This window comes from Falco cherrug, chromosome 8 (assembly GCF_023634085.1).
Source record: "Falco cherrug isolate bFalChe1 chromosome 8, bFalChe1.pri, whole genome shotgun sequence".
In the NCBI taxonomy this organism is placed as follows: Eukaryota; Metazoa; Chordata; class Aves; order Falconiformes; family Falconidae; genus Falco; species Falco cherrug.
This window is the reverse complement of record NC_073704.1, coordinates 28,551,729-28,575,469: the sequence shown is the minus strand read 5'-3', so window position 1 is coordinate 28,575,469 and position 23,741 is coordinate 28,551,729. Positions and strand designations below refer to the sequence as shown.

At 42.2% G+C, this 23,741-nt stretch overlaps 1 protein-coding gene across 2 annotated transcripts in view; it reads left to right on the top strand.

Moving 5' to 3' along the window:
* Positions 1 to 2,434: 2,434 nt before the first annotated feature.
* The window catches only part of CNTNAP5 (contactin associated protein family member 5), a 296,748-nt gene continuing 275,441 nt past the window's right edge, over positions 2,435 to 23,741 (top strand). Inside the window, exon 1 of one of the 2 annotated variants that reach the window (XM_027804376.2) lies at positions 2,435 to 2,911. In XM_027804376.2, coding sequence (XP_027660177.1) covers positions 2,836 to 2,911 — 76 coding nt within the window. In that variant the 5' untranslated portion in view covers positions 2,435 to 2,835. The remainder of the gene's footprint in view (positions 2,912 to 23,741) is intronic. The other variant, XR_003559721.2, reaches the window with a different exon arrangement.

Here is a 23,741-nt window from a genome sequence, read left to right as displayed (position 1 = left end):
ACAGCTGTGTAGCCCTCCACTCCGGTCATAACTTCTCAGTTGTAGTGCTCCTGCACCCAAACATTCACAAATCTTAAGGCACCTGCCTGGCATTTATGATACAATGGAGCTTATGGCAGTTGTGTGTTTCACAAATGTGATTTGAAAACCAGCAGTGTAACTGGGGTCCAGATCTTGCAGTCAGATCCATATTGGTGACCGCTGGGATGCATTGCAGGACTGGCTTCATATTTACTATAGCTTTTAATTAGTCTACATAGCTCATTTCCACATCTGCTTTCCTATAAACATGACACTAATTAGTTCAGTGAGTCACTTAAAAAGTGTACCAGTGTGCCAGATAATTTAAAGAGACAGTGAAAATATTTGAAATACAGTCCATTTAATTTTAATTAGTTTTTAAAAGGAAAGCATGAAAAAAACCCCACCCCATATCTAATCTCCTCCTGAACTCCCCTGCTAATTTCAGAATACATAGTTGCAAAGTTGTGATCACGCAAAGACTTGTGTGTCTGCCCAGCAAATCCAGTCTGTATTTAAGCTTACTGATAAATTCTGCAGCTTAGCTTTACTCAAGCGCTAGTTCTGGAAGCACTGCTAGCACTTCTAAAGCTTAGTTACTCACCTGAAAAAGTCAAGTTTAATAACATAGTTTTCTTAATACTCTAGCCTCCTGGCCTAATGCAGCAAAGCAATACAATTCTTAGTTTCTGGGCCAGAGTCTCATATATGATCGGTATGGAGAAGATGAGATGTTTCTGACTAGGATCAGGAATCGTGAAGGTGAGACGCTCTCTTTCCCCATCCACCGAGGGAAGTGAGCAGAGCTCACTACCTTCAGAAATGGGCCTGCCTAGAGAAGATGGTTCCTGTGCCCTTACACAAACATCTCCTGGGTGATTAGTTGAACACCTCCTTCAAGGTCTTGGGAAGGGAAGGCAGACACCTCCTGTAGATGCGTTCGCCTTGAACGGTCTCCCACCCTAGTTTCCGAAATCTCATTGGGCTCAGACATAAATGAAGCATAGAGCAACTGGGTCAGATCTTTGCATGAGCAAAGATGAAACCTTGGTGTGTGCAGATGTATTTAAAGCCAAAAATGAAAGACTTTGAGAGCTCATTAGGCTTTTACATTCCTCCTGAGTCTTGGTTTTGTCTGACTAAATCCTTTCTTGACTCTGACTGAAAGTCTCGGTGCTAGGCAGCTATCCTTCCTGTTTAACCTTGTGTCACTTGTGTCACTTGTAACAACAGAAGGTGAAATAATTAGGTCATTTTTTAAAAGTGGACTTCTGCTTTCCTAGCCGAGTACTCCTTTAAAGCTAAGATGTCCCCCTGACACTTCTCTTTGATATAGTACCTAATAGCTAAGCATGATGTCTTTCCTCCACCCTGCTTACTTTTTAATATAAGGCTTACAGCATGCCAGCAATTTAAAACTCCACTCTCCATTGGCAAGTCAGGATGGCTTTGGTGAACAGTCTATTACTTCTGATTATTCCTCACCATTGTGAGGGATTACAGCTGAGGACCAGTGACTTTCCCCCTACAAAGACTTTAATGGTCCAAACACACTCTCCTTGCAGATTACAGCGGAATCACTAATGCAATTTAGACCTGACTTTGATGCAGCACTCTATTGATGTGGGGTGACGCCGCAGCAAAGCAACAAGGTTAGATCTCAGCAGTGATTAAACTAGAGTTCCTGAAAGGGCGTTTGCCTCCCGTGTGTGCAGGCGTGCGGGGAGGCGGCAGGGCACGGCGCAAGGTGCCGGCGCAGAGCCCGCGCCTGCCCGCCCGCAGACCGCCAGGGAAGGCTGGATGGTCTTTAAACTGCTTCCCTGTACCCCTTCTCTGGAAGGTAACCCCGGCCTGTTCCGCTGCTGAGCAGTCGGGTCATCAAATCAACCGGTCGGTCATGAGATCCTGTTTTGCGAAGCATCGCCCCGCCGGCGCGGAGGGCGGTGCAGCCCTTGGGCGCAGGTCTGGTCCGGTGCGCAGCGCCGGGGGCCGCCGTCTTCTTGGGGCGGGGGGGCACTAACGAGAGCTCGCCGGGACCCCCGGGGCCACCGCCGCTCGCCTGCCAGGAGGGCTCGGCAGGGAGGCTCCGGGCCAGCCGCCAGCGAGCGGATCCAGCATCAGCCCCGTCCGAGGCTCCATCCCCGCTCCCTGGGGGTGAGGCCGGGCCCCGAGCGGCGGGGCTGGGGCTCGTCGGGATGTGCTAGCGCTGTATATGCCGGGGTATAAATGTATCTTTTATGTATGTGTGTGTAACATATGTATTTATAAGCAAACAAACAACTGAGCTGGGGGCTCTTTAAAACGTTCCAGCCACAGCGGTACCCAAAGGAGCGGGAAGGGAAGGGAAAAAAAAAAAGAAGAAAAAGGAAGATTTAAATATTTTTTTTTCCTCCAGGCATCTGATGTACTCCGTGACTCTGATGCTTATCAACAAGGCGTGAAGATTGCAATAAGGATCCTCCCTGGCAGGCGAGGAGGAGTGACTTGCGGGGGGCTGGGCGGGGGCGGGGTGCCGCGCGGCTGTCGCCTATAAGGAGGCGCCCAGCGCCCGGCCGCCGCTTCCCGCCGCAGCGCGTGAGGGGCTTCCCGCGGCGCCGGAGCGGGCTGGGCTGGGCTGGGGCGCGCCGCCGGCCCCGGGAGCGGCTCCTCCGGGGGCGGGGAGGGAGGTTCCCCCCGCCGGCCCCGGCTCCCCTTCCCCCGGAGCGCCTGGATGCTGGATGGAGTAAATGCGCGGAGGAAGAGGGAGCGCGCAGAGGCTGAGAGAGGGACCGGGGGAGACGGGCGGGCGGCTGGCTTCCCCCTCCGGGGCCGAACATGGATTCCCGAGCCCTCGGGGGCGTCACTCTGCTGCTCTTCAGTTTGTGGCACCTGGGATTAACCGCAACAAATTGTGAGTAGCGGGAGCGCAAGGAGTTGCCGGGGGCGGGGGGAGAGGAAGACGTGGGGAAAAAACTCCCCGAGACGGGAGGCTGAGGCAGCATGACCTCTGAGAAAGTTAGCCCGGCTCCGGCTGGCCGATGGAGCCTAGAAATGGCAAGTTGGGGCCCGATGGGGGGGATTGCGCGGCACCGTCCTGCCGGCGTGGACGGGAACGGGAGCCGCCGGAGCCCGCAACAGCCGCTCGCGGGTTTTCCCTCGCGGTTTTCTGCCCCTCCGCTGGCCGCAGTTTTTGCGGCCGGTGTTGCTGCCGCTCGCCCGGCCTCAGCTGCGCGCCGCCGGCTGGGACGGGCCGGGGCCGGGCGCCCCTGCCTGCCGCGCTGGAGGGGCCGCGCCTGCCCGCAGGAGTCCGGGGGTGCCGGGGTTTGGGGGCGCAGCCCCGCTCCGGCTTGGCGGAGCGGCGTTGGTGGCGCCGCGGGTCTTCCCCGGGCCGGCGGGCGCCGTCGGTTCCCACGGGTGCGGCTGGGTCCCGGGGCGTTCTCGCCGTCCCCGCTGCCCCTGCAGCATCCCGGGTGGGAAGCCGCCGCTCGCTCCCCCGCCCTGGGGAGATCCCCGAGCAAGTTTGCCAGGTATCGCCGCCGGCCCTACGGGCGGTGCCAGCCAGCTCCGTCCCCGCAGGCTGGAGCCTCCCTCGCTGTTGGGCTTTGCAGTGCCGCGGCGGGCGGGAACCGGCGGCGGCTCTACGGGCGCTTCGGCGAGCGCGGTGCAGCCGGGGACCTTCGGCGCTGGTGGGTCCGGGAGCCCGGAGATGCTCCGCGTCCTGCCCCCGCACGGAGGCGAGGCGGGGCGGGGACGGGGCGGCCGATCCCGCGGGGAGCGGGGCCCCGCGGTGCGCAGCCTCCCCCGCGGACGCGGCCCGTCGGCGGAGCTGGGGCGGCGGCGCCGCGGGAGCGCAGCGGGCGCTAGAGGGCGCTGTTGCCCCGCCGGCGGCGCGGGGCCGCGGCTCCGTCCTGCCGCCGGCGGCCCGGCCCGATGCGGGTGCGGGATGCGCGGTGCTGGGTGCCGCCCGCCTCATCGCTCCCCAGCCAGCTGCTGCGCTGCAGGCCGTGACCTTTTTTCTTCCCCTTACTCCCCCTCCCTCCCTTTTTTTTTTTAATTCCCAGTCAATTAAATTACGGTTAATATGTTTTAATAATGTTCACGAATACTAAATGGCAGGCGATTTAAAGCTGAGGCTTGCCATTACTGATGCAGTCATAAAGTTAATTCCTAACACTTAAAAAGAAACTCTGCATTAATGAGTTTTACTATTTCATGGGTGACAGTTTAATTTCCCAGTGCCAATAAACATTTCCATTGAATACACACTGCTTCCTAAATATTTAGGAGTCAATCTTTTTAAAGCGTAATGATCAATGGTTTTATTATACTGTACAGATTTTACTTATTCATTGAGCAATGAATTAGCATGGAATCAGCTGTAAGTGCTTTCTTAGGAGCTGAGTGAAGGAGCCTGTGAATCTGTAATAGCGGCAAGTTCCCTAGAAACCTCGTTAGATTCGCATGTGAAGATACCTGTGTGCGCATATGGACCTCAATAATTGCATCCAGTATGAAAATTCATCACCTTCTTAAATAAATCATCTCTGTGTGTTGGAGCTCAGGGAGGCTTCCTCAGTTTCGGGCTAAGAAAGATTATACATGGGCAAAAATATTGAGTATTATGTGCCTGTAAGTAGTATCCTGAAGTATATTTAAATAGCTATATGAAAGTGCCGTGGCTTTTAAGGATTACTGTGCTCCCAGGTACCCAGTAAACTTTCCAAAAGAAGTTACCAAATTCTGCAAATGGAAAGCTTCAGCACAGGCTGCCGAGGTCCTTCTTTTCGAAAAGCAAAGTGCAAATGGAAAAGGATTGCTCCTGTGCCTCCTCAGTTTGAACAGTTTGGCCAAGGGAATCGCATTCAGATGCCTGTACTGGTGTATTTACAGTGGCTTCCGTAGGCTTGTTTCTGACAGGTTTTGTGAACAAGAGCAGAACTGGGGACAGTATTTACAGTGGAATAGGAGTATGCTTCTGGGAGGAAGAATGCAACTTACTTTTCTTATTAATATCTAATGTGGCATTAATCCAGTCTGGTTTTTTTCCTTCTAAATTAGGAAACTCTTAAAATTATTCTTCTGGTTTATTTAGTTTCTGTAAAGTAAAAAATCCTGAATAAGTGAAAATCTTCCCTACCACTGAGATATTTGATCTCAATTCCCTCTTTGGTAATAGTTTTTAATTAAACAAAGAATTGCTAAAGAAACTGCTTTGAAACGCAGCTACAGGCTAGGGGTCAGTAGACATCATTAGAAAGATCAAAATTAGCAAATGCTAGTAAAATATAAGACATTCCTCCCACTTTGCTTTTTGCAGTATTTTATTACATTAGGTAAATAGAGTGGCAATAGAATTTCTCCCCAGGATACTAATTGCTAGAAAATGAATAAACAGCCACATATGTAACACTGGAAATGTGTTGCACACGATATCAGGGGGAACAGACTTCTACATTTATCAGGTAGACAAGGAGACAGAAAGCCTTGCCTGCCATATAACAAATTAGTTGCCCTTTAGCAGCATATTCTGTGATATGGAAACATTAGTAGCTTTGTTAAGTCTAGATTTCCAGTCTTGAGTGCAGATTCTCTTCTCCTTTTTCTTCTTCATTTTTACAGTTGAAGGGAGAGGGAAACAGGAAAAATACAAAATGAGAAATGAACTTATGTGTTCCCCAACCACTTAGACATAGCAATTCAGGGCTAGCCTGCAGCTGCAGAAAAGAATCACAGGAGCATTCCTCATTAGTGATCCTCCACCTACCTGGTTTGGTGTTGGGTATCTTAGAATTTTTCCCTACTGTTATTTTACACATTATGCCCCCTGGCCCCTTATTTATATCTTTCTTGGCTGACTTTTTCTCATATGGCCAGAAAGATGTGGCAGATTAAAACACCTCCTGGAGAAGTGGCACCTTCTTACTCCTGTTGCAAAAGTTATTCTCAAAATGATTACATGTTTCCATTCCTGAACACAGCCTCCTCTTCCTCCCACAGAATCACTAGCACTTATTATCCCAGTTCGCAAGCACTTATTACCTGGTCACGAGACTTTCAAAACCTTTCACTTGGGCTTGGTCATAACTGTCAGTTGAAGCTGCAGAAATTCATTCTGTGGTAGAATCGGATCTATTGAAATTCTTATTGAAGTACATGGTCACAGTATGGTCTGCTACTCTGCAGTACATTTAAATGTGGCTTTACAGGAGATGTCTTAAATAACTCTATTCAGTTAAAAGATAGGTAGTGTGTGTCTATTTCGTTTTATCCTGAAATAATAATAAAAAATAATTGAAGAGAGCATACATTTTGTTCAATGAGGAAACTTTTTTATTTTTTTTAGGCAACAAAAATGCTCATTGTGATTTTAGTCATTCTCTGCAATGATGTAAATTATTTTAACTGCAGGAGTCAAACAAGAGTATGTGAAAACTTATGGGAGGCAAATTGATTCTGGATACTTGAGGCCATCAAAATCAGTTGGTGTATTTGGGACTTGTAACAGCATGAATGAGAGCTGCTGGGTCAACAGTGGTAAAGGCAAGAGGTCTCTTAAACGGTGACCTTTCTATCCATGTCATCAGAAATGCTAAGTTTTTAAGAGATCTGCTGAAATAAGTAGAATATTGATCATCTGATTTCAGTTTGCAGCTCATCTGCTTGCAGGCTGAGTAAAGAGGATCAGACACACATCTCTGGCTTTTCCTCTGACTCCAGCACTTAAATAGTCTTTACAAAAGACTAGTATTCAGACATGCTTTCTTCCTTTTAGTTCCATACAGGGAGAAAAAAACATATACATATAGCTTTTTCATGCCTTCAGATGCAACAATGAAGAGATGGAACAGAATAATGAGATTTCCTGAGAAAGGCTGTGAATGACCCACTGCTGATCAATGCCTTTCTTGCATGTCTGTCATTATCTAGTTTTCAATCAGTTTGACTCAACTAGCACTCCTTGGCTTTGAATCAGTCTTAAAGACGGTCTTACCATGGACTACAGTGGTCCTTGGATTCTACATCCACTAGACAGATGGCATCGCCAGCCTGGGAATCTATCCAGGGTTATTATCCTCTCAGTATCAAATACTTTGTCTTCTTGGACATTTATTTTTTCTTTTTTTTTTTTTTTTCTTCCCCCCCCTCTTAATGTCATGCCAATGCAGTGGGATTTTTTGTATAAATTAACAGCAAGAACAAATTGTTTTCAAATGTGCTTGGTACATTTGTACAAAGTATAGGCTTCAAGTGGAAAAATATGATTATTCTGGGTAGAACAACACACTTGTGAAGTTCTCCCAGCACATATCATGTACAGGCTTCTGCCAGCACCCCAGTGAGGACTGATGAATATTTTTTAATCACTGCAATAATTCTTTTACCAATGGGAAACTGAGGCAGAGTATCGCAAGCAAGCCTGGAGATAGATTCTCGCATTGATTGTACATATCTAAAATCAGTTCTTTGGGGTCAATTGAGTTGATCTCATATGGTGCAATCATGCCCTGTGCTCTGTTAATCACGTTCATATGTGCCCTCCTATATGTAGTAATTTGTAAATTCATGGATTGCTCTCTGTTTCCTGTTCCCCTCCCTCCCCTTCCTCTGCTGCTATTTGAAGCAAGTGGAGTTTGGATAGCTTAATACAGAAATGATTAAGAATCCAAAGGCAGTGAGAGTGTGGGATGGCATTTATTTATTTTTAGCCCCCCAAATGCATTTTCTATAGATATGTCAGGTTTCAGCTCACTTGGTAAACTTGAATTACTGTCTTACCCCACTCCCTGCTCTGAAAGAGTCGAGAATGGGAGAAACACAGAACTGCAGGTATATCTGCCAGCATCACACATGACAGGGGCTTGCTATATGCATCTGCTTTCCTTGAGCCTAGCAGCCTCCAGAGTAGTATCAAGTGCTCAAGGGAGTGGGTTGCCTATATAGAGCACCAGGTTGCCCGCTGTGCGTTTGGCTTTTTTTTTTTTTTTTTTAAAAAAAGGACTCTGCTAGGTTTTCCCATCCCCAGAATTGGGGGGAAAGGTATTCTGGTTCTGTAGCATTCACTTTTTCAGGCTGGTGCGGCCTTACTGATAGAAGGGCTACATTTGCATCCCATTGGTAGGACGTGGATGTGATTCTTTCTGGACATCTTTCTTCTGGGTCTATGCAGAAAGGGAGGGTGAAAAAGAGAAAAAAACCTGGTAGAAATGTGTGACTGTTTTCTTTCTGCTGTCACTAAAGTGTCTTTAAGAGACATGGTCTTCCCCCCCCCCCCCCCCCCCATTCCTAACTAAACTCCCTCTACTCAAACCAATAAAGAGGGGAAAGAATAGTACAGTCCTGATGTAATGAAGGTTTAAAATTCCAGGCAGTTCCTGGAGACTCTGAAAGCATCACTTGGTAAAGCAGAAAGCATCAGTAGACCTATTAGCATGTCTCTGTAGAGTCAGAGGAAAATAAGAATTTTTGTATACAGTGCTGGACTGATATCATTGAAAATTAATTTCCTTGTATTAATCTTGTCTCTGAATTTTCTAATCGCCCTGTGCAGATTCTTGTGGGCTGATAATTCCATCTGTTCACTGGATCAGTGCAACTGATGATGTTTTAAATTATGAAAACAATGCAGTATAGAATCTAGAGGAAAAAAAGATATGTCAAAACATTGATTTATTTATTTTTAATTATCCACTCTGTTAAGCAGTTAAAAAAAATTGCTAGTTCATAGTGTTGTGATATAACTGCTCTTCTAAATATATATATATGCAGAAAATATTTCATATTTTAGCTGGTATTTGCTGCAAAAATAAAGTAGCCTAGTAAAAGAGAGAGCATGAAGCCATTTGTAAATGCCATGAAGGATCTTGCCTGATCTGTATTCCAGGAGAGGAAACCACATTTTTCTAGCTGTTTTGCCTCTGCATGGTACTAGCTCTTTCTCTACGTTCTTACAAATGCATACTGGAACATGGGTAACTTGGTCCATTTCCTACAGAAGTTTGTGCTCAGAGATATCAACACAGGTTCTGAATAAAGCAGTGGAAATCTGTATGAACCTACCTATTTATATATAAATGGGTATTAGAATACTGGTTGTTTCAATTATTTTATTTTATAACCTGTGAATTAAAAGCCTGCTAAGTTGACTTTTTTGAATGTACAATTGTAGTACTTTGAGCTCTGTATCTTATTTTCAGTTAGAGAGACAAAGTGGTCTTCTAGGTAATGGTAGCTCTTATTTTCTCCAGTGTTTCTCTACCATAATAAAGACCTCACCAGTGTTCAACCTCTGTAGTGCAACCCTAGAGGTCTCAACCTGCATAGGCATTGAATAACCCTAAAATAACAGAAGTGTGCTACAGGCAGGGCAGGGCAACAGGATGTGATGAGTTTGTGGGCACCTGGGACAAAAGGTTTCTTTCTTCCATGGCAGAAGTTGTCAGTGCAAATAATTTTGGAAGAGAGACGCTTGTTCAACTTATTATTTTTTTTTAGATGCTGTATATGTATTTGGGGATTTTTCTGACTGAGAAGAAGGTTTTAGTGTTAGAAAGAAATATCAAACATGAAGTAATGATTCACGTGGCAGAAGTGACACTAGTTCCTTAGTCTCCTCTGTATCAGTGCCAGCATACCAGTGTAACTCTTGTCCTCATCCTATGCGTGTGGCAAATCATAGAGAGGAGACAGGCTTGGAATCGGACCCCTGTGTGGCAGTGTGTTGCGGATGGGAGGAAGTTTCTAGGGAACTAGGGTGCAAATGGGCTTTTAAGTGAACTAGTAGATTTTTCCCTCAGTTTGACTCTGTTTGAAACTGGCTTTGGATAATGGCAGCTCAACAGTTTCTGTTCTGTCATGAGTGTTGATTACTTAAGTGTAGAGGAATGAAGCTGGGCTAATTAACATTAATAATATACAGCTGTGGGCTGGCTTGGGGGGTGGTGTGGCTGACGTAGATAAGGTGCAGCTGTGGCTGGTTCTGTTAAGAGGTTGGGCAGCCAACAAAGAGAGAGCAGCTGAGGAAGGAGCAGAAAGAGAGTGCCTGCCCTGTGTGAGGAGAAGGCAGCAGAGGGACTGGCATGAAGCTGGTAAAAGACCTCGTTGCAGCTGGCTAGTTTGGAGAGTGCTGCGACAGTTCAGTAACTAATTTTAAAGTAACATTCATCAACATCACTGTGATTTGACATATGGAGGCATTTCAGCTCCAGGATTCTGTTGGTGTGCTTGTATTGGGCAGGGAAGTCCAGATTCCTGACCATGGAAGTTGGGTTACTGATCAGTTGGACGTAGGTCTTGGGGGCTTCCTGGGAAAAGTCTCTGTGACTTCCTTTTGTCATAGTCATCACTGGTGCAATGTGTCTGATTTTTAGCTTATAATATGCCAACACTGTTTCCATGCTGGACAACACAACTCCAGATTTGAGGTTAGAGGGTATTCTTGATGAGTATCACTGTTACATGGATTCCTAAGAGCAATAACAACGAAAAGCTAACTTTGTAATTGCTCATTCAATGCCATTCTAGACTATAAAAGGTTTTTAGTGTCTGGTGTTAATGTACTCTTTTGCAAACTGTTAATTGCCTGGGATCTGTGTGATCTTTATAGGATGAAAGAGCACAGAATTGTAGTGGGACACACTGTACTCCTTTCAGCCCGGTACCCAGAAATACTCAAGATATTCAGCAACAACCACAGCAGTGGAAACTGCAGAGAATAACTGTGGTATCATTCTGGGGAATGCTTCCCTTTTGACATTGGCAATTGGAGTTTAGCATAGAGCTCCAACGCTTGAAACAGAATAGTATTCAATACTAACCATTGTGGCACAGCAGCGGTTGGACTAGAAAGGAAATAAATGTGTTTTCATTCTCTATTTTATTGTGTGTATTGAGAAGGATTGAGTGTTGGCCCTTAGGAATTCTGGAGCATAAATTTTTCTTCTAAAACTATTCAGTGCACTGTGTTGCCAATATAGTAGTAAATAATAATAATAATTTTAAAATGGGTAGAATCCTCTCTTTGTTCCCAGCTGGGCAATAAGGAGTTGATAAATGCTGTACTGCCTGGATTAGAATTGGCAAGTTCCATTTACTTCTGCTCTAAGTGGTGAGGCATTGTTCCTTGATGACAATGGTTCTTCACTGATGACAGCTTGTCAGCAGTCCAGGAACAGAGACAAATACCTTGTGATCGATGTCACCAGTGACATAGCTGTAGTCGTTCCCATATTAGTTCTGTGATGTCTCTATATGTCTGGGCCTAAATTGCCCCCACTTCTGATGTAGATACCATGAGCCATTGCTCTCTGTCCTCCTAGGTCATAAAAACAACCTACTGAACATTAATAAGGCCATTTTCTTCCTTCCCTCCATTCAAACTTATCACTGGAGCAAGAGGGGAAACTGCTTTTTTTTTTTTGTACTGCAGAATAGGTGGGGTGTCTATAAAATTATAGATAAGGAAAAGAGCAGGAGATTTAGTCTATTCTTTGTAGGGAAAAGAGGGGAGGTCGCAATGGATCTTCTCCCAGTTTCCCATTGCTAGTGACAGCTTCCTAAGGCACTCAGTGAGGAGGTCTGAATGAATGGTCCAAGTGAGTTATCAGTGCACCATTAAGAGTAACACATTCATTTGTAACCAGAATTGATTATGAAGAGGACAAAAGGAACTAAATATGCTATGAAAATGCATGTTGTAGATTTTTTTCCCCTTGATGAATAATTCATCCTCTTCTAGTATCCATGAAAACAAAACCACTGTGCACATAAGAACCCATTAAAAAAGTTAATCCCACAAATGGCTGAACACGGAGAAAATCAGCTTTTGTTTTAAAAGGTAGATTTACTCAAATCTTCTCTAATTTGATTTGCCAGTGGGGTATAATTTAAGTCAAACAAGTTAGCAGCATTACTTGCTATATGAAGGTCTAAATATTTAATAGATTATGAGAAATGCTTGCCCCACAGGATTATAAGCTAAGGAGCACTCATTCTCTGTGGTGCAGAGGGTAAGCTAAACCCAATTGGAATAGCAAGCAAAATGGAGAGGGAGCTTCTGTTCACAGGATATGGTGCTCTAAAGCTGGCCTTGGGAGCACGTCATGTACCCGCTATTCTAAATAATCCTGGGGAAATTACCTCTATGAGTAATTATAGATACTTTTTTTAGTAGCTGTAAGGGTTCATGATTTTCCTGTGGTCTCTACATGTCTGTGAAGATGACCACAGTGAACCTCTCCTAGCCAGAGCACATGTGGAACATGCAGGATGCTGTGTGTTCAGATAATCCCGATGGGCATCTGCCTGTCTGCTCCTGGATGATCATGTCAGCAGGAGGGGTAGAATCAGCACCTCTACAGAGACTGGTGCTTCAGAGGAGCTAAAGAGTTTTGTTTAAAGCTATCTAGGAAGTTCTCTGAAAAAAAACAGAATATGAACTTGGATGTGTTGGATTCTAGGTGGGCTTTTCACCCATCGGCTGCCCTACCCTTGGTGCAACTGCTTATGTGGACGCTAAGCAGAGCAGCAGAGAGAAGGGAGAAGAGAAACCTTACACAGACAGAACAGTACCATTGGATTTCCTCCTACCTGCCCCCCAAAATTCAGAGGGATTGGTTCATGGGTATTTTATTATTTTTAAATTTTGTATCAAAATAGTTTGTGTTGTAATTTTAGAGGAAGAACCTCCTTCAGCAGCCCTGAGCAAGATTAAGCAGCTATGGCATTTTTCAGAGACACTTTGTTTGGAAAAGAAGATGAACATTTGATGAATTTCAATCAGATGTAGCTGCAGCATTCAAATATTTATAGATTATCAAATTCCCTTTTCCCCAGCTCTGCCTCTTAACTGCAGTACTCATCTTATATGCAATATTAATTCTCATTATTCTTGGACAGTTATTCACTGAATTCTTATGCATATTCAGTTCATATGGAACCTGGTCTAAACTTCCTGAGAATGGAGTCACTCCAACTTGAATTTCAAATAATCTTTTCCCCAGAAATCAGTTCATCCAGTGTACAAATCCTTGTTACTGTTCTCCTGTGAAGTTTATTTTCCTCAAAAGCTGTCCAGCAATGTATGCGATACAAGATGTTTGTACCTGTCAGTACAAAGAACTGTTCGTTTCCCCGATTGTTGCTGCTCCTTTTGAGTATATCATATGAGAGTGTGTTGGCCTGCTCTTTTGTCATATTCTATGCCAACCATATATCCAACTTATTGACAATATAATAAGTTAAAGTTGCACACCCTTTTGCATTTTTTTTACCAACAGTTGTTCTGTTTCCTGGGTCCTCCTGTTCTCTTGAGGTGAGTCTAGCTGCTATAACACATAGGATTACACTGAGATAATAATTTCTTACAAACATTACAGAAGGTATTTTAAATGTTCTGAAAAGCTGATAGTCCAAAGGTACTTGGTTGTCTGTCTCCTAGGCAGGTATGAGCTCACACTGCTGGTGCTTCTGGCTGGACAGATGAAAGCTTATTCCAGCCTGGAAAAAATACAGCTAGCTTTTTGTTAGTAGCATTTGATACGTGAGGTTGCTCATAACAATGTATAAAAGTCCACACCGATACCTTTAAAGAAACTAAATCCCACATTTTTTCCCATCCCTATTTCTCTGCTCTAACAAAATGCATTGGAGTAATTTAATTTGTTTTCTGGCCCAGTTTCCCCGTGGTGAGCTACTGTATGATTTCTGTGCTCTAGGAAAGCCATAAAAAAATTTAACAGTTGACTTTGCCATTCATGTGAAGCGTATAGGCTGGAACCAGGTATTATGGGGAGAAAAGGGTGAACTGAATCAGGCTGAAAAGTAGTATTGTCAGTCATTCCTGAATTCTAAATTTCCCTAAGACCGACTAACATTAGACACTTTAACTACAACATTAACTTTTTTCTTGCAAATTATAAGCTATTCTCCTTTTGAAATCTGCTGCGCATGCCTCGAAGCAGCCTATTTACTGCATCATTATGAGTTTGGATTACAAACGCCTTTACACACCCACATTCATCAGCGAGTCATTGCAAAAGCCCAGACTGTTTTTCAGATAACCAATGGAGATACGCTTTTCATCTGTACTTTTGCTCAGGAGCTGTGGTTGGCTTTGTTGGGCGAGGTCAACCAATATGAAAGAAGCTGCCTACTTTCTTGAGACCTTAGCAGGATAGAAAAAAGCTGGTCACTAAATCATAAGTAATTTTCCACTTTAGCTTATGGAAGGAGGTATCAACTGCCATGACTCATCCCATTCACAGGAAATGCAAGTTACTTCACTTGCTCTGACAGGCTTGATCCAAATCTCACCAATTCTGTCACTGGGTCTGGACATCAATGACTTCTGTGAATTAAATAAGGAAGTCCCAATTTGACAACCTTTCTTTGATTACAAGCAGACAGTGAGTCAGAGCTGTAACAGAACAGATTTTCCTCCTACCCTTTATTTCTCTCACACACTCCTCCCTCCCACCTTCCTTAGTGGCATCTGATTTATAGTGCCTCTTTTTCTGCAACTTCATCTAATTAGCACAGGCACTGGGGTCAGTATTCTAACACCTGACAGACTTTACAAGGGAACACCACAATTACAAGTGCAATTATCTGTTTTTCTGCTGCACTGAAAAATGTAGCATATGAAAATTAACATAAAACCCTAAGTGTTAGGATGAAAGTGTGGGTGTTAGGGGAGAGGCACCATCTTCAAATTTGAAAGGCTTGGGTTTGATGCTTGACTTTTGGAAAGTTTTCCTAGGCACCATCAGGTGATGTGTTTAATTGCTTTGAGCTTGAGTTTACCAGGTTTGTCTCATGAGGGCTAAATGTTCATATCTACTAGTGTATACAGACTTACCCCTAACAACAGGGGTTAAAGAAAGAGGCCCTTATGCTAGGCAGTAACTTAATGTAAGTGATAATGCTATTAACACACTTCTTTCAAAAGTACTGACTGCATCAATAAATAATGGAGTTTCTAAACCATTGTGATTGTGTTGGTTCTCCCTGGTGCTTTTTGTAGGGGTCTGTATGCGACAACTTTTAGGATCTTTGTGTAAATCTACAACTATGAAGTCTTCAGTGGGAGAACTAGGGGCTGGTTGGCTGTGACCCAGGAAAACAAAACACTTCTTGAACACTGTAACATTCCAGTCATTTCTATAGGACATGTGGGTAGAGCTATCTGGCATCTCCCTACAAAGGTATGTGAGTTTGCACCAAGCTGCCTGCACTGGTGCTAAACTATAATTGCGTGATGGAAATGGTACATTCATGTTAAGTTGAAGAATAACAACCAGCTAAATATGACTATAAACAAGTGTCCTGAGATAGCCAAAAGAACTGCACAGGAGAAGGGTTATTCCTTTTTATTTCTTACATTAAGGGAAACTATAATCTTAGCTTAGAGGAAATTTAGAGCGAATCTATAAAGTCATGATCAGCCTAAGCTTTGTGAATTCCAAGACAGGCACTTAATTCACTGTTCAGGCAGGGAGAAAAACAGTTCACAGCTGGAAATGCCTGTTCATCCCTTCCATGAGATGCACAGAGAAGGGTAATTGATTTAGACTCCTTCAGGATAGGAACGGGTTTTCTGTGTTAGTAAGCGTGAAGTACAAGGTCTTCATCCTAGTGGGAGGATCTCTTCATGCCAGTGATGAAAACAGCCAAGTCTCAGCTCTGAGGAATACATACAAGTGCAAATGCATCTTCTGCTGCTTCAGCATGTTTGTAGGCATGTCAGTGACTAGTGGAGTCTTTGATGACTTTGCGGAAACAGTTTGATGAGAACAGGCAGACTGTCCTAGTCTGAGACTAGTAAACCAATCCCTCAGCCCCCAAGGAATGAAAAGGTTTTTTTTAGCCCTAAACTAAGAAATAGGACACTCACTTAAGCTGATACTGAAGGTAGCAAAGTTTAATTCTTAGATATCCATGATCTATGTATATCTGTAGATTTTCTTCAACTAGGAAGTAATAGTGATGGAAAACTCCTCCTCCTTCCCATGTCCATAACCTACTTTTGAGCGTAAGTATATGAAAAAAGGTAGCAGTCATTCATGATACTCCAGAGCACTGCATTAATCAGTAAGTCCGTTTATTTCATTAAGGCAGAGTACCAAAGAAAAAGTCTGAGGCTAGTACTAGTATGTTTAAAGCCAAGTGCAATCAGGATTATCCCACTCCATGATAGAATTTGTCAGTGATTAAAAACTGCTTCCTGTAACATTCTTGCATACAGTAGCAAATAAATCTTATGCTTATACTCAGTGTAAGAATTATGAATAAACAGCACATAATGCATAGCCTCACTTCATTCACTGAAGTGACCAAGAAGATCAAACCAAAGTGAAACAGTCATCAGCTATGCAAATGAACAAGGCTTAGAGCAAATCTGCCTGTGTTAAGTCAGTGACTTGATGGGTTGTATTTTTGATTAAGCTTCCCTGGGGGGAAGGAAAGGTTTAATTAAAAGATTCAAGGGTAATTCAGAATAGGAAGTCATGTCTATTTCATCTCTGCCAGAGCTTTGGAAAATTGGTGGCTGCTGATGGAGCAGGTTGAGGTGCAAACAGGCAAGAAATAGGAACATCTCCTTTGTGAGTTTGGACCTTCCCATCTGCACTAACTACTGTTTTCAGTCTTCCCTCTCCTCATAGCAACAGAGTCAGTAGTGGCTGCTCTCTGCTGCTCTTCTCTAGCTTTGCCCTTTACTTCTTTTTTCTGAATAAAGCAACTTCAGTAACACAAAGTTGTCAAAGACCTGAGATCTGGCAGGCTGCAACGTGAAGCTGCTTCAGTGTTGTGGTATCATTTCAGATAGGTTAAAAGCTGAGCCTCTCAAATATTGAAATGCTGGCAGAATCAAGTGTCTCAAATAAGTAAGGTAATAAAAAAGACCTTTCTGAATAGAGAAGAACATTGGTATTTTACAGGTCAGTAAAGGATTTGTCTCAGGTGAATGTCTCCTAGAAATGGCTGAATAGTTTTCTAAGGTTGTTGGTCAGTTTTGATGAAAGAACAAGAGAGAAAGCACTTTTAGTGCTGTTTCTAAGAATCTGTGGGGAAATTATCTTCATTTTTCAGATCACATTATGTTTCTGTACCTGATGCTCTGTTTATTTAACATTTAAATACTGCTTTTGTAGTTGAAAAGCAAATGGCTACAGAATCTCATTAGGACTATTGAGGTTAGGTTTTACAGTATAAACATGTTTCAGTTGAGTCCAGAGGATTTAATTCTTAGCATATTGTTCAGAAAAGCAATAGCACACTTAAGCAATGTAAACAGTGAACATACAGAGTACTCATTTCAGAAGCCAAACGTTCCAGTATACAATACCACAAGCCAGAATGGTTCAACTAGAAGAAAAATATTTATACCTCTTAATAGACTCCTCTTAATTGAAAAGTATATAGAGCTGATGAAAATAAATTCTCCCCTTTCCTCTTCTTTTAGGGGAATTTAACTTTTTTTTTCTTTCCAAGGTGGAGGAAATAACATTTAGATGATGGAATAAAATCAAATAAAGAATGCTCAGCCCTGACGATGAGACATCAAATCCTCAAAATAGTCTGCTCCTCAATTCTGCTGACTACTCAGTTCACAATTTCCTGTTGTAAATGCAACACTTGAAATCTAATTTTCAATAGGTGTGTCCAGATCTTTCTACTGACTTATGTGTGTGTGTTTACCTATATATGACATCTTAACAGAAAAAAAAATTGTGTGCCTATTTTCAGCTCTTTGTACAGGGCATGGTATTTTAGATGTTGTTGCTTTTGTAGAAACGCATTTCTTTACAATTACTAAAATAAAACCAGAAATGAGGTGGTAGAATCAAACAGTTTCCCAATGAAGTCCATTCATTTCCACTTTCATGTTTTATTATTGCCTTTATTGTACTCTTTTTTTTTTTTTTTTGTTTTGTGGAGGGAATAATTTTCTAAGATTGCATAACTTCAATATTCTGTTTAATCTGCTTATAAAATGTTTTTAAGATGTCATTAGGAATTTGACTCTTGCATGCAATCTTTTCCAAGAATTTCTCTACTTTGTGACTTTCTATCATTTGTCATTTAATGATGGCTAGTGAGACCCTGGTGCTCTGCAATACCTTCAGCTCATCACAGTGTCTTTTTATTGGTATCTGCTATGATTAAAATCTCCCTGTTTTATTATAAATTTCATGCAAAGAAATTTTTCTGTGGTGTAAGGAGGGGTAGACTCTCTACTGATTATATTCCATTTTAAGAACACCAAAGTAGTTGCCTATAAAGGGACATGATTAGTTACCCTTACACCTTTTGAGCCCTCTGCTCAAGAGCTTGCTGCTGTTTCTGGTAGAAGAAAGATTACATCCAGAAGGACCTTTTCACACAGGCCATGTGCCCTGATTTCTGTCTCCACCATTTAGTCAGTTTGCTCACTAGCTTTCAACTAGTCTTCAGTCACACTGTACTGACCTCCTTTTTTTTTTTTTTTTTTTTTTTCCCCTTTCCTCTTGCTTATTCTGTTCAACCCTCTGATTCAATGACTAATTTGTGTCTCCAAGTCAAAGAATCCAAAAGGTGAGCTTCTCTTCCTCCCACCATTGCTCTTATTCTCATCACTTTTAAGTGCTGTATCGCTGTCCTCTGAGTCCTTCAGACTTCCCACTATAGACTCCCCTGGCTTTCTGCAGTCCAGCCTGTGTCCAAATCTTGTTACTCTTCCTCAAGGTTAAATACAGTCTTCAACCACTCTATTTCATGCTGATAAATACAATCCTGCCTCTCTTCTATTAGAGGTGGTTGACCAGATGGGAAATGTTTGTTTATGGTAAAAATCTACATAAAGCAGAAAGAGAAGGGATACTGAGGTGAGGGTCTTTTGATATAAGACTAATAATGGGAAACACTGGAAGTACTCCTGATTTCAGGAGAATCACCTTCCGAACAGAAACAGCCCCCGTTAAAAGAAAGAAAATACATAATTTCATCTGGAACTGCAGATCAGTTTTGCTTATGCTCGGGCTGAATGAGCAGCTCGGACAGCAGAATTTGGTTTTATCTGCTTCAGCCTGGCACCTCTCCTCTATATCTATTGCTTATTTGTCTCTGGGAAATCCTTTCTTCCAAGCCATGAGGTCCAAAATCTTGTAGAACCTGGCATCCAAAGGTGATTCATGTTTCCTTTGAATGCTTTTATATTTGCACACAAGTATAAGTGTGTATATGTATATAAACATTTCTGTGTACATATCTGTGTTTATATACAAACATGTACCTACAAATGAATATAGGTTTTTATATATATGTGGGTTATGTGACAGCTTTCAGATGTTCATGCTCAAAAATATATTAAAAACTTCTACAGAACTAGTAGAATATAATGTGTTTTTCTGGACTTTTGAGAGTTGTTTACATCTCTTCTACTGACTCTTTATGAAGCAGGGCCTGAGCTTGTCTGTGAGACTTGCTGCATTTAACACTTCATCTGAAAAAAGTCAGATACTAAATTTTGAACTCATGGAATTAGAATGTTTTAGAAGAATTTGCAGTTAAATCTAAGGCATACATATGCTGTCTACAGACTTCTCTCTGTGAAAACTTTATGGTTGTCTTACGCAGTAGTAAGGATTTTAAATTACTGCAGCTAGTAAGCCAGCTGGACAAGGACATCATTAAGAAGAAAAGAGAGATTTCTTGTCTGGGCTTGAACAAATTACCGACTTGCTTCGTGCCCCAGCTTCTGTTGGATCTTCCTGCATACTTTTCAGAAGTAGGAAGAATGGCTTGTACTGCTTTAATTGCATTTTTCCTGCTCAAAAATGCTGACTCAGTCAAGCCACAGAAAGTTGTCAAAGGATGTTTTGACATAACATTGAAGATATTCAGTTTATTGAATTAATATTTTAATTGTTCCTTTTATCTTCCAATGATCTGAATCAAAACCTATCTTATTTTGCAAACTTTTTATTTATTACTTCAATTTATGTTCTGTTTTGGAGTGGAGTGGGAGAGGAATGGAATGATAATAAACAAGCATTCAAGGTTAAAATTTTCACAAGATACAAGGACATGTTTTTTGGTTCTCCTTAGATGTAACTAGTTTCTTTTAGAAAATATGCTAGGTTTTTTTGTTTTTAAGGAGGAATTGTTGTAGGATAAAATATTTAGCATATTGTATCATATTTATAAAAATTAATATATAAATCAGTTCTGATAATTAAGAATGGCTACAAATGTACAATTGCCTAGAATACAATTAACTATTAAGGAAAATAAACAGATACAAATGTTTGTCAAAAATCCGTGTAACTTTCTTCCTGCTGGGTGGGAAAGTTACTACAGCAGAATAGGAAACAAGCAGATTCGTATGAATATTTATAAGCACACACATGCCTACCCCAACACGTTGACACACTGTATGTCAAAGAACAAGCAAGAGCCCTGAAACAGCACTTTGGAGGCACTGCAACCAGAGCCCTTCTGTGTGCTATATACACATATATATTGGTTGTAAATATCCCACAGCTTACTTTGCTCATTCTTGTTGGCAAACACAGGGCTTAGTGAAATCATCCACAACTACCCTCAGGTGTCTCTCATGCTTGCTTTTCTGCATTTATACAGTATCTTATTTTTCATCCCTAATCTTGTTATCTTGCATTCTCTACAGAGAGCTGCACAAGACTCTGATCTGCCAATAAGACAAATCCACTTGGATTATTTTGATTTTGATTGTAGCATCTCCTCCAGTGGTTTGTGTGCGTATGTGTCACCAAGAGAAATACTGGCACAGGATGAACTGTGAAATACTTCTCAAATGGTATCTGAAGTTACTGCTATAAATCTTTCCTATTACAGTAGTCTTTCATACATGCTTTTTTTCAGCATTTCTAATATAACCTTGCCTCGTCCCATCTCCATTCCCATATCATGTGTCTTGGCAGACTGACCATACTGGGAATGCCACAGAAGTATGACACTTGGTTAGCCATTATTTTTCATTTCTGGGAAGAAGAAAACAGAATGGTGGCAGGACTTCCAAAACTTTTTCTCTAAGTCAGTTGGTGATACAGGCCATCACAGAGGAGCTCAGCTGTTTGCCATCTGAATTATAGAAAGCAATAAGAAACCTGGAATATTTTTTCCCCTGTATATCATTTAACCTCTGGTTTCAGTATAAAACTCAAACTAAGACTTCAGTGTCTCCTGAGGAGTAAGGGATGGAGGTTGATGTTAGTATAAAGTGTGTAGATTTGTAGGTCTGGGAGATGTTACTCTAGATATGGGTCCTGGATTCTGAGTCCATGACTGGAGCTGAAGATACCCATTGTACCCATGGGTCTCAGAGCGGTATTCATTCTGGTAGAAAACTGAGAAGGATGATGTTTACATGTGAATGCTAGATGTTGTTTGAAAACAGAATGTGGATTTGTGTGACCCCTTGCTGAGAACTCTCTCGGAGGTAATCAGAGATACGAAGACAGAGGGGACAGTTTTAAATTCCCTTTAAATCTTTCATAAGGATATGGACTCCAAAAGTCATTAAAAAGGGAATGTATGCAGAGAAAAAGCTGCAGAAAATAATTATTGCTGTAGTGCACAGAGTCCCACTGGAGAAATAGGTTAAGCATGTCTCAAAGTATTTTTATATATGCAAAGGTTTGATAGTTCAAATGAAGAGTTTTGTTACTGAGAAATGAGTTTGATTTGTTAATAAAAAGGAGGCTTCTCATTTAGTTTTATTATTAGTTCAAAGAGCCAAAACAGTTAGGCTTCCTCTTCTATCCCCTTTATTTCCTTGCTTTCCCTCCCTTCCCTTTTTTCATTTCTTATCTTTGTAATTTTCTCAGAGCCGGAGTAGTTTAAAAAGAAAATTAGTTTCTCCATTTGGAGGGAGAGAAATAGAGAAGCAGGAAAGACAGACTTGATCATTGTTTTTCACTTCAAAACCTGATTCCATTTTATTAACATAAAAATGAAAATTACGATTCAAATGGAAATGCACCATTCAAAAACTTGGGAAAATGAGGCAGATTTTTTCCCTCCTCTTCTTTCACATTTACTTTATTGTCTCTGTAATGCACATAATCGTGCTAGGAGTCTCTGCCATTTCAGCCTGCTAACAGCAGTGGACTTAAACCCCTTTTATCAGGTAGCGGTTCTAGCTTTGTATCACTGAAGTGACTGGAGATTTGTCAGCATCATTTTAGCATGCTGGCTTGATCAGGTGATGCTATAGAGGTTCCTGTTGGTGCTTTATATTATCTTTCATGTCTTGCAATTTGTGCTATTCATACGAATTGGTCCCAATGATGGTATTCAAAGCCAGATTAAAACATACCACTAAACCATGGGAACATAGCACATACGAAGCTACAATGAAAACCAAGAAATACTGGATTGTATGATAACCTCTGGCTCAAAAATACCTAATGAATGGTAAAAGCAGTTCAGCTAGATGTTAAATAATTAGCTCAAACAATGATGAAAGCAAGTTCATCTGATGAAAGGGTGGCAGCACAGTAAGTGAGGAATAAATGTGGGAGTTCTTAAAGGCATGTCTCCTGAAACTTTGGAGCCACGATTTAGGCTTGCTGCAAAGGAACAGCTTAGGCAAAAGTAGTATGCCGCCAGAAGAAAGCAAGCCGTGAGATAGAAGATGTGTTTACTTGGACTTCTGCAGTGGTGAACTGAGAATTTCCCTTCAGAGGTTGGAACAATTACTGAAGTGTGAGACATAAGTTAATCTCAGATTTTGCCTCACAGATTTTATCTGTATCAATAGGGGGAAGGGGAGCTGTCAGTCAGGTTAATGAAGAGTTATAGCACCTTCCTTGGGAGGGAGAGCAGAATCATCACTAATTGTGTGTTGTGGGTCTCAGGGTAGCTCATAACCCTCTAGTTAGTACCGCCTATGAGCATGGAACGGAGTGGGTCACTGCTCAGCCCTTCCACCCTTCCTCGCAGCCCAATGTAGGCATATCTCCTGTTACGCCTTTTTCTAACAGCAGTGTGGGCAGTACCTGTGTGCTTCCCACCTTTGCTGCCTGGCCCTCTCCCACCCAGGTGGGGGAATGCTGCTTGATCCAAAAGCTGAAGCCCAGCTCTCCCAGCATGCAGAAAACCTCCCAACAGGGCAGAGACTGGTCTCTCACTGGTCATACAGCAGGCTAGAAAAGCTGGGGGAAAGGGTAATGAGCTTCCACACCTGACAAAGGAAAAATTTATTTTGGGCAGTTATTGACATTGAGTTGGCTTAATTTATGCATCTGGTTCAGCCTCATCCAAATGATCTGGACCCGATATACCCATGACACTTTGTTGTCTGAATAATACGGGTTACAATTCTCTCCCCATTTTTTCTTCCCTTCTTTTCCTTTCTCCCCAAAACGGGGGTGGGGTGCGTGTGTGGAAAAGAAGCTTTTTAGTCAGTGGGAAGTTTTGATATTTCCATTTGGGATGAGATGTTTAAAAATATGTTGTTGTTCTAAAAGGAGATTTATTTTTTTTTCCTTGGGAACTTTCTAAACAATGTTTGGTCAAAATTATTATTTCTGTGAAAGGCTTTTGACCAGTTCTACTTTCATTACAACTTTCTTAAGTGAAGCATTTTCAGTTAAAGTCTTTTTAATTGTCAGGCATGAAAATACAACCAAACATGCTGTGCTCTGCTGAATGTTGTATAGGCAGGATCAACTCGGTGGATGCAAAACACTAACACATCAACACTTGACATTCATTTATTTTCT